Raw genomic sequence first — 15,346 nt, 5'->3', positions numbered from 1 at the left:
CTCCAACTCACATACTAGGTAAGATAATTCACTTTTAACTTTCATAAATCCATATTTGTTAGATCTTCATCAAAACATCACACATCTTGTGTAATACTCCTATAATCATCCTACTTTCGAGGATCCTCTCAAGAAAGCTTCTATGGCTGAGATCCTTCTCAATCTTCATCCAAGACCAAAAACATCAAAGAAAAGTGACTTCATACCCCCTATTTTTGATTTTTACTTGGTTTTGGGGGATAATACAAGTTGTTTTGTGTAGATTTATGTGTATATGCATGATTATGTGTGTTTTCATGAATTATTTAGTGATTCTGTGTTGTTCACTTCATAAATCTAAAAATATGTTAAGAATATGAAGATTATCACTTGGATCTTCATAAGAACCTTAAGAAAAATATGTGGGATCATATATAATACATGTAAACTTGTAGATATGGGATTTATACACTTAAAATAGCAAAAACAAGTGTTGTGTACAAACAGGGATAACTTAAACTAAAAAATCAGCCTTTGATAGAAAAGTTTTGGTCCAATATCGAACTGTTTTGACCACCTTAAAAGTAATATTCTTCAAAACTATTTTACATGAAAAAATTTCAGGTTTATACCTTTAAAATGACTACTCTCACGTTTTCATACGATTTTTCTATAAGTTTTGGCGAATTTTACAAAACTATCTATCATATTTGAAATAATCTCGGACCAACCTATGAAGGTGAGAAATTTAACACTGGTTTGAGGCCATTAAAATTTATGAGAAAAATTGTGAACAAATTAGACAAAATTTCCAAACTTTCAGAGTTTACGGATCCAAATTTCGACTTACAATGATTTTTCTACAAATTTTCCAACAACCGGGTCAGAAAAGTCAAAAACCAGAAAAATGTGTATTTTCACAAACATCAAGCCAAAAATGATATTTTTGACAAAAAATGGTTTAAAAATGTTATTTTTACCAATAACTAGCCATAAATACAAGTTTTGGAACAAAAATGGGACTAAAGTATTATTTTTACTAAGATTGGGCCTTAATTGTAAATTTTTGGCTTATTGGGCCAAGAATGTCATTTTTACAAAAAGTGGGTTTTTTATGTTATTTCGGTAAATAATTTGGCTAAAACTATAAATATAATAATAAACGGGCTAATTTTGCCATTTTCATGTTATTGGGCCTTAATGGCCCATTTATATGTTTGATAGGTCCTAAATACTATTTATATGCTTATTGGGCCTTACTGACCCATTAACATGCGCGATGGACCTTGGATACTATTTGCGTGCTATTTGGACCTGTAAATATCTTACATGTGAAATGGGCCTTAGTTTTCCTTTTACATCTTTTTCGGGCCCATGTTATATAATCTCATTCCTATTGGGCCTTGAAATGATTTACATGTTTAGTGATGCCTTAGTGGCTCACTTACATGGTTCATTGGGCCTGTAATGAGTTTTATACGTTTTTCTTCGCGTAAATTTGATTAAGGATCTAGTGAGTTTTGTCGGTTGACAGCTATTGAGTGTATGATTGTAGCCTGCAGTTATAACCAGAGTCTCTTGGAGGGAGAGCGTGAGTTTGTTTATAGATCTATATGGGGGTGACACCCCACACCTGAGCTGTTCGCTACAGTTAGACTAGTCCAGTATAGGGTGACAAACCGTACCTTAAACAAGTCGGCATCTTTCAGACGTCAAGACAGGCGAAATTATCATTATCAGGTATGGTCATAGCGGCTCACTTAGAGGGGTGCCAAAGGGTTGGCTTCCATCGTGTTTGGATTGATTGCCGATGCCTTCAGTGGCGCTAGCTTCAATGCGATCGGTACAATTGCGTTTAGTATCGTCGGTGCCGGTGGCAACGATGATACACTCATGTCTACCGCTGTCCGCTTTCCTGCTCAGGTAATTTAACCAAAAATTACTTTTCATAGTCGTGATTTTTGACGAATTAAGGGTTTCTAATTCCCCAAATTGTTAGGTTAAAGTTGAAATCTCGAAAACACATTGTTACATTCAACTATGAATAGTGCAGAATTGGATCAATATTTGTTGATTATTGGTGTTAAACATGTAAAAATAGTGTTTGGTTCCTGAATTGTTGACATGCGATTGGTGCAGCTGGTGGTGTGATGTCTCATTTGGAGTTGATGCCATTAGAGTACCAACATCTGCTAAAAGGACCTACTCTAAAAGCATATTTGCATACTGGAGCCATTGCTGAGGGAGTTTTGACTTCCGTTATCACTTTTGTTGTTTCTTGATCATCATCAAGGGTCCTAATAGCTTGTTCTTGAAGAATTGGATGCTTTTCATGGCAACTATGGTGGTGATTCTTGTTGGTTCAAGCTACATAGGTCCTTCAATGAATCCTGCAAATGTAAGTATTACAAAACTCTTTTAGTTTATAGTTAATAGAGTTCCTTGATCCCCATATCTGATCTTTGGCAAGATTTATAATTCTTTTCACCACCTGTATTTTGGATTGCAACATGAAAAAAAGAAGAATTCATACATAACTATGATTTGAAGTTGCCCGCAAAATATATTTATAGGCATGTAATCCTTTGGTATGCAGTAATCAATGAGGGAATGGAATTGAGCATTACAACGGAATGGAATGTGATTCTGGACATTTTTTTCTTATTGTTACTTTTTGTAAATAATATAGTGATCATCAAGCTTTGGAATAGGGGGGATGCAACAAAGTGAACAACTCTCTTCCTTCACTTTATTTAAAAAATGAAAATTAATTTACATTTGTTATATTGTTTTATTACTGTTGATTACCATTATTTTTAATGATCAGGTGTTGAATACAATTATTTTTGTAGGTACGAAACGAGAGATATCAAAGCAAAATATGGTACATATGAAGCTTACAATATTCTACTGGAATGGAATCATTAATTCTGATTCTGCCAGAATAGAATTATGAATATGAACATTGTATGGGATGAAGATGAACAATGACCACTAATCTTCCAAAAAGAATGGATTATTCTACCAGAATAGTATACAATATAATGAAAAAAATAAATGTAATAGTATATTCTGGAAGAATGATTTATATATTGTGTTTTTTTTTGTTATTAATAATTGTAACATTCTCATAGAATAGTATATAATTTTGATTTTTCTTTTTCTAAAAATGTAATGAAATTTTTTTAACTTGCATCCAAAATTTTGTTATTCTTCAAGAAGTTTATTAAATCAAAAAATATATTCTGTTAGAATGTGTATTCGTGTATGGTTTAATCATATTTTTTATTTTTTAATATGTTGATAAAAAATATTCCGTCAGAATTTTCGAATTAGGAGAATTATCATACATACAATCAGATTTTTAAAACTAATAGAATCTATTATCCTTAAAATATGCAATTTTCCTTTTTTAAATTTATGTTAATTGAGTAAAATACCCTTAGAATGAAATTAGAAGGTATTTTTTTAATTATGTTTAATTTAATAATATGTATTATTTACCATCCAAAAATAAACAAAATGATTGGCCCACAGTTATGTATACAATAACACAATATTTAATTTAAATAGAATAACCTAAGCCTATATATATATATATATATATATATATATATATATATATATATATATATATATATATATATATATATATATATATATATGAACTCACAATATATACAATTTCACCACATATAAGCAATTTTACCCAACCTCGTCAATCCTCGCAACGACTCGATCCATACTCTCAGATCTAAAATTAATAGCTTTACCTAATCCATTCAGGATGAAGGCTCATATTTGCATGCTATTGTTTGTTATGTTGTGTGATGGTACTTTGGGGGAACTCACTAAAGTTTGGCTTATAGTTTCAGTTTATTGTTTCAGTTACTTCAGAGGATCGTGGGAAACGGAAGGCTTGATCGTGCACATCTTCCTATTTTATGACATTGGATCTTGGGATAACCTGATTTATAGTAATACTTTTAAAACATGGTTTTATTGTAGACACTTTATGGTTAATGAGTTGTTTTTAAAAAAAGTTCAAATTTATTGTGATTTTTGGGATGTTACATGTATGTGGGGTGACATAGACCCGGGGGTGAAATAGACCCATTCGATTGAAAAACACCGACTGAGTTGAAATAGACTCAGAGGTGAAATAGATATGTACGGTTGAAAAAACCAATTTAGTTTAAACAGAGTCAGGAGTGAAATAGACCCAGTGGTGAAATGGACTCGTATAGCTACAAGCTGGTATGCATGTATGATATAGGGTATTTTAGGGAACTCACTAAGATTTTTCCTTATAGTTTATGTTTATGATTTTAGGTACTTCTGGTCCAAGAGGAAGAGCTTGACATGATTGTACCGCATTCTCCAGTTTTTGCATGATTTGGTCGATTTTGTACTCTGATGGTTATATGGCATATTTTCTACTATGATGTATTTTCAAACCGAATGAATGGTTGTTTTGATTGACTTTAAAAAAATTTACTTAAATTTTTTGGGACATTACATAATAGCTTTAAAGCTTAATACTTTAAAGTTTAAACGAATATTTGTACAAAAGAAATAGACTTGTTACAATGTATTCAACTTTCATGAAAGAACACACTGAATGCTTTTATTTTATAGAATGGACTTTAGTTTTCTTGTTTTGGTAACCAAACACGCTTTCGATACTCTGCGAGTGCCCACAGGGGAAAAGTGTTCCTATATTCTGCATAATGTAGCATGCAATTCTTCATGTACACTCCCGTTATTTCCTACAAAAATTTAACTCGTTTTAGTCTTATGTTATATTAAAGAGAACAACTCATAACAATATATGTAACCTATCTGCTAGTTTGTGAAAATAATGTACCTGTTGAGGAAAATCTCCATCATCCATTTGTCCATTTATAAGTAATTTTGCTGCCTTGTGTAATGGTGTCTGATCCCTTTCCGCCTTTCCAACAAAACAAGTTTTATTAGTTTTCATTTTTTTTAAAAATATATTTGATATTTACTTTTATTTTGATTTTCACGTATGAAGATTATAAGTTGATTATAATCATAAAAATATTTCAAACCTGTCCACCACATAGAAGACCGAGCAATGCCCATGAAGTTTGCACCAAATTTGTTCGGTTCCCCTCCAAAGGTATAAATTTCTAATTTGATCCAAAAAGATCACATTAGTTAATATTTTTCGGGAATACTATTAACTAATTTGTTTTTTTTTATAAAACTAAGTAGAAATATTTATATTAATTTGCATTTGATACTAAAAATACCGAATCACTTGCCTCTTGTGGGCATGACTCAAAGTTTTCTCCCCAACCACCTTCTGAGTTTTGTGTTGAGAGGAAAAAATTGACAGCTTTTCGAACTGCTTCACTATTTTCATATGTTTTCCCACAAGATACTAATCCTTGAAGAACAAAATATGTTCCATAGAGATAACATATACCCCAATAGCCATACCATGAACCATTTTCTTGTTGCTTGTTTTCCAAAAAGCATATGCCTTTTTCAATAGCAACTTCGATTTCTTTCTCACGATGCCCTGGATGTAGATCTTTGAATGTTTGTAGAGCCTGGATTATGGAGCCTGTACATTCAACATGCCTACAACCACCAAAAAGAATGGATACAATCTGTCATATGTCTAAAACCATAATCTTAACCCCTAAGTTAGCATGGAAAATATATATGGCTTACTCTCTCTCCACCACTATGTCTGCAAAAAGTTCTGAAGGGTTCAATTTCTGAAACAAAAAAAATTGAGTTTAGGTTTATCATTACCCCAAATTAAATTAAGCAGGAAAATCATACCTCTAAATATGGTTTTGGGACCGGTGCCTCCCAAATTGCAAAACCACCACTTTCTGGATTCTGGTTAAGTACATGCATAACATAAGTTACTCATTGAAGATAAAGTTTATTACTAATATAATCAATTACCACATTAAACCCTTAAACTAAGAACATCCGCAATGGAGAGTTTAATGGGAGAATTGAATAAAATGACAAACCTTGTTGTCATTCAACTGATGAAACACTACCATTGTGGGATGTGGTTCAGTAGGAAAAAGGAAACCATTCTAACTCCTAAATAAATATTTAAATGTATTCCATTGAATTTATAGAGTTCAATGCACTGTAGGAAAATTTTATAGAGTTGAATTGAATATAAAATGATGGCGTTCAACACATTGTGAATGCCCAAATGTATAATTAGAAGCAATAAAAGAATTCAAAGATAATATGAAGAGAATGTGTACTTGTAGGTAAAGAAGGACATTCACAGCATCATATAATCGCTCCACTTCAGCCTTTTCTCCGACAATTTCTTGTGGCATTTGTGACAATGCCATTAAACACTTCATAAAAAATCATGTAGGATTTGAGTCCGAAAGATAGATTTATGTTTACAAGATTAAAAACTTAAAGAAGTATATAAATAATTAAAGAGAGTGATGATTTCACCTTCAAAGCTTCGGCAGTGCAATCTGAGACGACCCAACCTTGATCTTGATCGGAGAAAGTCCATGCCCCTTTTGTAAATTGGCGACACATGTTTGCGAAATCGCCTTTTGGGTTCTTTTTTATCTATAAATTCATTTCACCATAGAAAAAATATTTGAACTTTCTGATTAGAATTGGCTTGTATTATAATAGATTTACCAAATAAGAATAAAGCCAATTAACCTGTGATTCTTTCAAGTAAAAGTGAGCTTTTTTTAGTGAATCTCCATACTCGTCGACCATATCACTCGAGAGAATTGCTTGAGTCACAAGCGTGCAATCCCATAACTGGCTACCAAAACTTTGCATCTTCATACCATCCTCCGCCATCCACAAGTAATCTGGTAGTCTAGCAAGGTGTCGTTTGAAGTCAATTCCATTTGGATCTAGGGCAAAAAAACACATCATTTGTAAAGCCTGCAACAAAACCAACAAAAAGTTAGGAGCATTTCATTATTAGTTGTTTAGAGAAAATATATGTTAAGTGATCTTGCCTTTTCCACGCAACCCATGGTTATGTAACGTCCTTCCTCAGCATTATATTGCATTAGCTCCAAAACTCTTTGGAGACCCTTCTCTCTTAACTTCTTAAAGGGCCATTTTGTGATAAGTGGCTCGCTAAAATAATGAAGACCATCCCATAAGAGATCTTGGATGTAGGTGTGGGGGTAGTAGAGATCCTCCTATACATAATAGTATGGCTTTAGTTTTCTTTGATATAAACCCTCACATAAATCTTCTAATATAATCAAATAGTTTTTGAATCAACAATATAAGCGGTGTATTAGTAATTTGTTCATCATTAGAAATATTGAGAAAACTATTATTACTGTTTCTAGCACCTTTGGTCAAATAAATAATTTACATAATCCACGTAAAAGTGTTTTGTCCGTGTAAACGAGGCAAATTCTAGGTATTGTAAATGTTTAAGACAAACCTTGCAACAATTATGTCGTTGTTTATTCCAATTAATCTGGTGGTAAGGAAGGACATGAATCTCTTCTCTCAAAGATATAACAAGGTCTGTAATAGGCCCATGAAAGCTTCTACCATACAAGTATGACATTGGCATGTATGTGGTTCTGCAGTAACACCACATTTTTGCTACAAATACATCAATTCCCACAAAAGTGTTACATTAGTCTCTAAGAGATATCTGTTTCTTTACATGAACCCTATATATGACCTCTAGAAGTTGAATTGGATGTTGTACCAGGATGATAAGGCAAAAAGGAAGGAAAAAGCCAGAATTCTGGAGGAAGAGGGTTGCAGCCTGCCCATTCATACACTCCAAGAGCCTGCAAAACCATGTCATTTCTTATTTTACAGGCTAAATTATATATTTTAGTTACATAATTTTTAATATAGACAAGGGTTAAAATACAAGTAATAACATATTTATATTTCTTTATATATTATATATTATAACATCCTACTTTTATCTTTTTCTATTACAAATAAATGTTTTTAAACTTTAAGACATATTATAAATATTTTTTTACTCTTTAAGACATAATATTATGACAAACGATTGCTTTCTTTCTATTAATTTACCATCAAATAACTATTTTAATGCAAAAAAAACATGTTCATATAAATTTATTCTCCTAGGTAACAAATATTTACACTTTTAAGTTTATAATAGTTAATAGTTAGTATTAATAATTAGTTGTTGATAATTAATGAATTGCAATATCATTTGAAAATTAAAAAATTAAAATAACATGTGACCAAGATCAATATGACAAATTAATTAAAAATGTGGGGGCCCTTTTCAATAGCTCTTTTAACCAGGTGTTAAAATATTTTTCATTTGAAAGCTGGATGATAATCGATATGGATGCTCTTAGTTTCATATTTGTTGTAATACCAATTTTAATACAACAAATGAGCCAGTGGAAAGGTTCTTTCGCAAAACATGTGGACTACCAATACCAAATGTTATTAAACACACAGTTAATTAAGAAAAAAAAAGTTGAAAATATACATACCGAGAGATACACCTTGCCCCACGAAGGAATGGAAGTAGCGCCACCGTGATCAAGTATCCATTTACGGCCTTTAGCAAGCGCACCATCACCATTGTCATTGGGTGATGAAGTTTCTCCAAGAAGTCTTAGACCCACATAGTTCAAAACACTTCCTATCATTGTACTTCTACCTGATATATAGAATCCCCATCCTCCATCTTCATTCTACACATTTGTAATTTATTAATAATTTTTTTTTACCTTTCCATTATTTATTACTTATCTCCAAAATCATTAGATATATTATATCGTATTAAATTCAAAACATGACAGACACACCCATCAAGTTCAAAAACACGTTGTTGTTTTTTTTTTTTTTTTTTTTTTTTTGCTATAGAAAATAATTAGATGGCTAAACTGATAAAAAAAGATAAAAATATATATCATTTTGTAAAGTGTAAACATACTTGATGGATGTACATATAACGGATCATCTCCTTCTTGTGTTCTTCTGTTAGGATTGTATCCAATGTACCACTTATATACAGGGCAATTATCTGCAAGTTCACATCGAACATCAAATCCAAAAAAAAAAAACCATATATAATGACATTCAACTATTTATGAAATTATTTCATAAAATATACCAGGGGAGGAGTGAAGAAGAGCGGACCCGCATTTTCAGCCGGCCAATGACCATCCCAAGCTTGGATCGCACGGTTTAATCGAACTGCTTTTTTAACTGCGGTTGTTACCGCTTCAAAGTTCACATCCTCCTCCTCTCCAAGTCTCACTGGAGGTTCACTCAGAAGATCAATCCCGCTTTCTTTAATAAGCTACAGACAATCATCCCAATAAATTTTAACTTATCTTTTTAATACATATCATTTTCACTTAACTGGTATATTAATTAGTTTGATTTGACGATTCAACTAAACTGAAAGATGTTTACAATCTTTTAAATTGTTTTACTAATGAAATAGAAAAATTATTTGAATATAGTATTTTTACTCATATTTTTAAACTAATTTTCTATTCAATTAAAAAATCATAAGAGTAGTAAATCAATTTAAAAGATTGTAAACATCTTTAGGTTTAGTTGACTCGTTTTAGTACTTTTTTGTTATTATTTAGGTAAAAATTTATATATACAACTTTATATTATTATTTAGCAATGAGTAGATGAATAATTTTACATTAATATTTACATTATAATTTGTTATATTAATCTACATATACAAAATTCATAGCCAAATAATAATAAGATAAAAATAAGGTTCTCATTGTTTTCATTTTAATCAATATGGGTGCATAAATTGATAATAAATCCAGTTCATTCTACTAATAAAAGTTATGTTACTTTGTTGTATAAACAAGTGGTAACCTAAAACTCATTGAAAATTTTCAACCTATTCTTTAATTAACTTCTAAGAAATAATGTCTAACTCAATTCAACAAGTGGTAACCTGATTTCGCATGAGCAAGTCTGCACAACAACTGATGTCAAGTTTCTTCTTATTAATCAAAAATTGTTCTCGAAACCTTTCAACTTGGTCACGTTCTTCCAGCGTGCCTGCATCAGGGTCAAACTCCCATGTTTGTCTCCCCACAAAGTTATTGGTGCTATACAAATATTCATCACCATTTCCATCACCGATATTGAACTTCCCATTCTTTTCACCTATTCTGAGCTTCCACATCTTCTATTTTTGTACAAACATATATAATTGGTATCTACAACCATATCAAAAGTAAGTATATATAAGTCCTTTTTCAAATATGTATATAAGATAGGCTTTTTTACTTCATATAAAAGGGTATTTACTTTTCCAATCTTAATAGTTACACAAATTTTCATTTTGAGGTGCTCAAAAAATGTTCCTTTTTACCTACGTAAGTAGTCATTTAAGTATCCATGACATAATATGGAAACACTTTTTTTAGATAAATAGAAATTTAAATTTGTTGTGGTAATAAAAATTTGGATGGAAAATTTTAGTTATGTTTTGTTTGAGGATTGCAACTAAGGTCAAAATTGAAATTTGAGATTTTACATTGTAGTGTTTTTTTTGGAAAGAAGGATCCCTAGACTAATCCCTTATGTGGCCACGAGACAATGTATAATGTCTTTGAGACACCGTAAATGAACATGCATGGCCACAAAGAAAATAATAGCACTTTGATTCAAATTTAGGTTGAGGGATTATTCACCACATCTTCGACATGCAGTACGAGTATAGCACAACCTATGTGGGTATATTATAATGGATTTAATAGTCAAATAGACACACTTCAATTAAATTAAAGTTATTCATATGAGATATTAACAAAAACCAAACAATATGAACGAAACGAGTTAGTTAAAAAAATAATCTTTTTTTATTATTTTATAAAATGATCATTTTATCCGGAATGAGTTACTCTTGGTTATTCATATATATATATATATATATATATATATATATATATATATATATATATATATATATATATATATATTGCATTTTATTCTCATTTGTATTAAAAAAAACTTTAAACATTTGAAAATGTTTATTTTTATTTTTTTCAATCAAATATCATATTTTAAGTATTTGAATCGTGTATACACATTTGTTATGTTTCTTATATGTTTGTTAGATTCAATGCACACAAAACACTTTCTCAAAATTTCAAAGTTGTTAATCAGATTTTGCAATTTTCTTTTAAATTCTAAAATTCTTTTACGAAATCCGTCGGAGTCTGAAATATCATTTTTGTAAAAAAAAGACATTATTTTTGTAAATGTCACGACATTTCTAAAATAATAATGCAAACATATTTTTTATAACATTCTTAAGAGACAAAGTACATCAACATTGGAAGTGTAACATGCATAACGTTCATATATAACTTAAACTTGAAGAAAGACCAAAAAAACATTAATAAATGAGAAAATTACAAAAACATAATTGGGCTTTCTGATTTTTACTATGTTAAATCCAAAAATCTATAAAATGACCATTTTACCTGTAAAATTTGGAATGAAAGAAAGAATTTCTCAACACACCAACAAAACAAAACTCGTACAGGGGTTAAACTTTTCAAAATAAAAAAATCCCATATAGATTGTTTTTTTAAAAAAAAATTATAGGGACATTTTCTATAAGATAAAAAATTATAGGGATTAAATCTGCCAAAATATAAAACATTTATTGTAGAGACTAAATCTATCAAAATATATAACCTTTGTTACAAAGACTAAATCTGCTAAAAATATAAAACCTTTGTTGTATGGATTAAATATGCAAAAATATAAAAGTTTTATGGCAAAACTTTCAAAATGAAAACTCTACTGTTCCTTAAAGGGTTGTGTGATTTAATAGTTAAGTTTATGTTTACAAGTTTCAGTGTTTCTTTAGTTTTTTTTCTCTTTTGTTGGTTTTATTTTGTGATTATATAAAGGTGACTAAAAGTGCAAATTCTACAAACTAATGTGTTATAAACTTTAGATGTCACATTTAGTAAACGATAGGGATCAAAGTGGTAAACTCTTGAAATCTTTGTGGCTAAATTTTAAATCATGAAAAAGTTAGTATGTTAGTAATGATTTGAGGAATTTGTGGCTAAATTATATTCATCAAAAAGTTACTGTTCCTAAGAACTAGGATCAATTGACTTCTTCTATAAACGAAATAATTATAGGGATTAAATCTACTAAAATGTAAAATTTTATTACATGGAGTAAATTGTAGGGATTAAATATGTTAAAATGTAAAACCTTTGTTGCAGGGATTAAATTTGCTAAAATATAAAATATTTTGATGGGCACTAATTTAATAAAAGATAGGGACCAAAAGTGATAAATTTGAAAACTTTGGTGGCAAAAGTTTAAAGTAAAGAAAAAGTATTATTCCTTTGGGCTATATATATATATATATATATATATATATATATATATATATATATATATATATATATATATATATATATATATATATATATTCAAAATAGTTTTTATTAATCACATAATATTTCTGACTGGAAATTTTTTATTCATTTAACTCTTAGCAATTATCTTAAGATATTTACAATTTGATAGATATATTTTTTAACTTTATTGTAAGATATCGACAAATATTGATTTGATATGTTCTTTTAACTTTATTGTACCAACGAAAATTTTAATTGTTTCATTAATTTTCATTAATCTTTTTGGATAAATGCAAACAATAAGAATTTGAATACTTAATATGGTGTTTTATAATTTATATGATATGTTATTAGTAAGACATATGTATTAAGTGAGTTTATATAAAAGAAAATTTAAATGTAAAATTCAAAGAAGTTGAATTTATAAGAAAAGTGATAAAAATACTCAATTAGAAAATTTAAAGTATTTTTTTTTCTCTTTTTAATTTAAACAAATGATTTAGATAAATAAATAAAAGAAATTAATGAAACTTTAATTTTGTAATTTTGAAATTAAAAAGAAAGTCCATTAATCAAATTGATATGCATTTATTATTAAATTTAAATAATATATGAAATTTTATAAAATAGAAAACCCATAAAATGACATGTGGAATATAACTTAATTTAAAATACCCATAAAATGATATGCGGTAAAAAAAATATTTATTTATTAGAATAGGAGATTAATAAAAAATACTGATCTAAACTCTAAAGGTAACTATTTTAAATTATAATTTGAAATTTGAAATATAGTATTTGTTTTTATTATTTTAAGGTTATATTTGGCATGTAATTTATGTATTGAAATTTTATAGATTGTTATATTTGTCAAATCCAAAAGTATTTTTTAAATTACATTATTAAAAAACCTAATAAAGTTAACATTTCAGCGGTTGTTTTAATAAATTATCCCATATGTACAATTTATTAATTATAAAAAAGTTTTTTTATTATATGTATTTTTATATATTTCAACTAATTTATTAGTTAATTTATATAGTAACAACTATTCATTCAACTATTATCTTATTTTTCTACTGATTGATTTTTTTAATTATCAGCTAATTTTTCAAACCGTCGTAATAGTCTAAGTATTATATTTTATAACATAATTTAATCAAATTTCATTTCAGAAAATATATTTATGTATTTATATATAAAATGAACATTATATTTGAGATTTCGATTAGCTCTATAGCTTGAAAATTGTATTAAAATTTTCAAAAAAAACCTGGATTTTCTAAAATGATAATATTTATATATATTTTTTTCATAGATAGTATTTGATTGGATTCCTAGTATACTTGCTCTTTATCTAGAGTGTGTGTTGGGCATATAACTTTTGAAATTTTTTTTTTCTCTTTACGGTGTTTTTAGGTTTTAGATTTAAACAAAAACTCAAAATTAAACTGAAATAGTTTCATTTGGCAATAAGATTTTTAGATTTTACTTTAAACAAAAACTTAATAGTCCAAAAAGCAGTTAAATTAATTTTTTAGAGCTTTTAGTTTTTAGTTTTTATGTAATTTACAAAGTTAACAACAAGTTTGTCAAATACTTGTAAACAAATAAAAGTTTTAGTGCTGGTTAGCAACTTCAAACCTGTTACCTACTAGCTAATGTTTGAGAAATTAATACGCACCTCATAACTAAACCCTTAAATTCATTTTAATAAGTTACTATGGTAAAAATTTATGGCCAAAGTTGACCTAATAACTAAATCCTGAAATTCATTTTAATAAGTTACTATGGTAAAAATTTATGGCCAAAGTTGCTTTAATACTTAGATGCCATACTATTGGTACAAACTTATGGCCAAAGTTGATGTCATACATATCTTCTAATTAATAGATACAAATATAAATATGGCTTAAAAACTTTCTTTAACAAACGTGTAGTTCAAAAAAATAAAATTGATAACTTGTTATTGTGCCTATCTTTGAAAACAACTGGTTATATTTAGATCAAAAATAGGATGCCTCATAAAAAACTTAAGTGAAAAGCTAGAAGAATATTAATAGGATACTTAATTTTCCAAAATTTAATATGCACGTTATATATATTATATGACAGTTAACTGAATGCAAATCGAATGTACAGGTTAGACAAGTTTCATGTTACCGTATTAGTAACTGTTTGGTTTGAGATTTCGGTTAAATCAAAATTAGAATACATATAAATTTAAAAATAATAAATGAAGTAGTTTTAGAAATAAATAATACCTGAAAATGTATTGAAGGGAACAAGAGTGGGTTGAGTATCTATGAGAAAAGGTGAAAAAACACACTGATAGAAGTGAGTGAGTGAATGTTGAGATGTTTATAGAGGTGTGAAGATTTGTCGTTTTATCGAAAATCATAAAAAACATTAATCACATTTATTCCCGAATAACACGTTTCTCCCACTTGTGAATGTACCACAACTATCGCAATTTCCATACCTAAATAAAACCAATATATTAATTCATGCAAGAAGATAACATTTATTTTTCATTAAATGTAGGACTCATTAATTAAGTGAATTTTGAACTCATTGTATAGTATACGGTACTTTTCATAATATGTTTTCGATTAAACATAAAAAATATCAATAACAAAGAAAAATGACACTTGAGTGTTCAATTATTATTATTTTTTTTCCTAAATTTATGTGATTTAGATTAAATAACCATGAAAGTCGGTTATTATCTATTTGCTGGTAGTAAATTCTATTTTTTTAACCTATGTAACTGATTTTTTATTAAAAAAAATAAAATCAAAACAATTAACCAAATTTTAGACTTTTTTTTGTTTAAACCATGGTTTTATAATAGAGAAATTAAATATATTTCATACTTTTTTTTCTAATTATCTTTCTATCTATTTAAAATATAATAAATATCTAAAAATATAATTAATTTTATTAAAATATTTATTATTTTATATGAATAAAAA

The 15,346-nt window shown here is 28.5% G+C and overlaps 1 protein-coding gene across 1 annotated transcript; it reads right to left on the bottom strand.

Annotated features, from left to right (window-relative positions):
- Nucleotides 1–4,426: 4,426 nt before the first annotated feature.
- Nucleotides 4,427–14,714, bottom strand: LOC145003780 (dammarenediol II synthase-like). The gene is made up of 17 exons (XM_078962692.1): nucleotides 14,636–14,714; nucleotides 9,929–10,196; nucleotides 9,110–9,298; nucleotides 8,930–9,019; nucleotides 8,484–8,687; nucleotides 7,706–7,790; nucleotides 7,430–7,596; nucleotides 6,987–7,175; nucleotides 6,676–6,909; nucleotides 6,454–6,576; nucleotides 6,249–6,347; nucleotides 5,800–5,859; nucleotides 5,686–5,732; nucleotides 5,271–5,592; nucleotides 5,055–5,135; nucleotides 4,847–4,930; nucleotides 4,427–4,748 (listed from the first exon to the last, which is right to left on the bottom strand). Exons 2-17 carry the CDS (start codon nucleotides 10,160–10,162, stop codon nucleotides 4,626–4,628), a joined length of 2,331 nt encoding a protein of 776 aa, XP_078818818.1. The 5' UTR covers nucleotides 10,163–10,196; nucleotides 14,636–14,714; the 3' UTR covers nucleotides 4,427–4,625.
- Between the last annotated feature and the right edge of the window lie 632 nt (nucleotides 14,715–15,346).

Source organism: Lactuca saligna, chromosome 7, assembly GCF_052625555.1.
Source record: "Lactuca saligna cultivar CGN05327 chromosome 7, ASM5262555v1, whole genome shotgun sequence".
In the NCBI taxonomy this organism is placed as follows: domain Eukaryota; kingdom Viridiplantae; phylum Streptophyta; class Magnoliopsida; order Asterales; family Asteraceae; genus Lactuca; species Lactuca saligna.
This window is presented reverse-complemented; position numbering and strand designations above follow the sequence as displayed.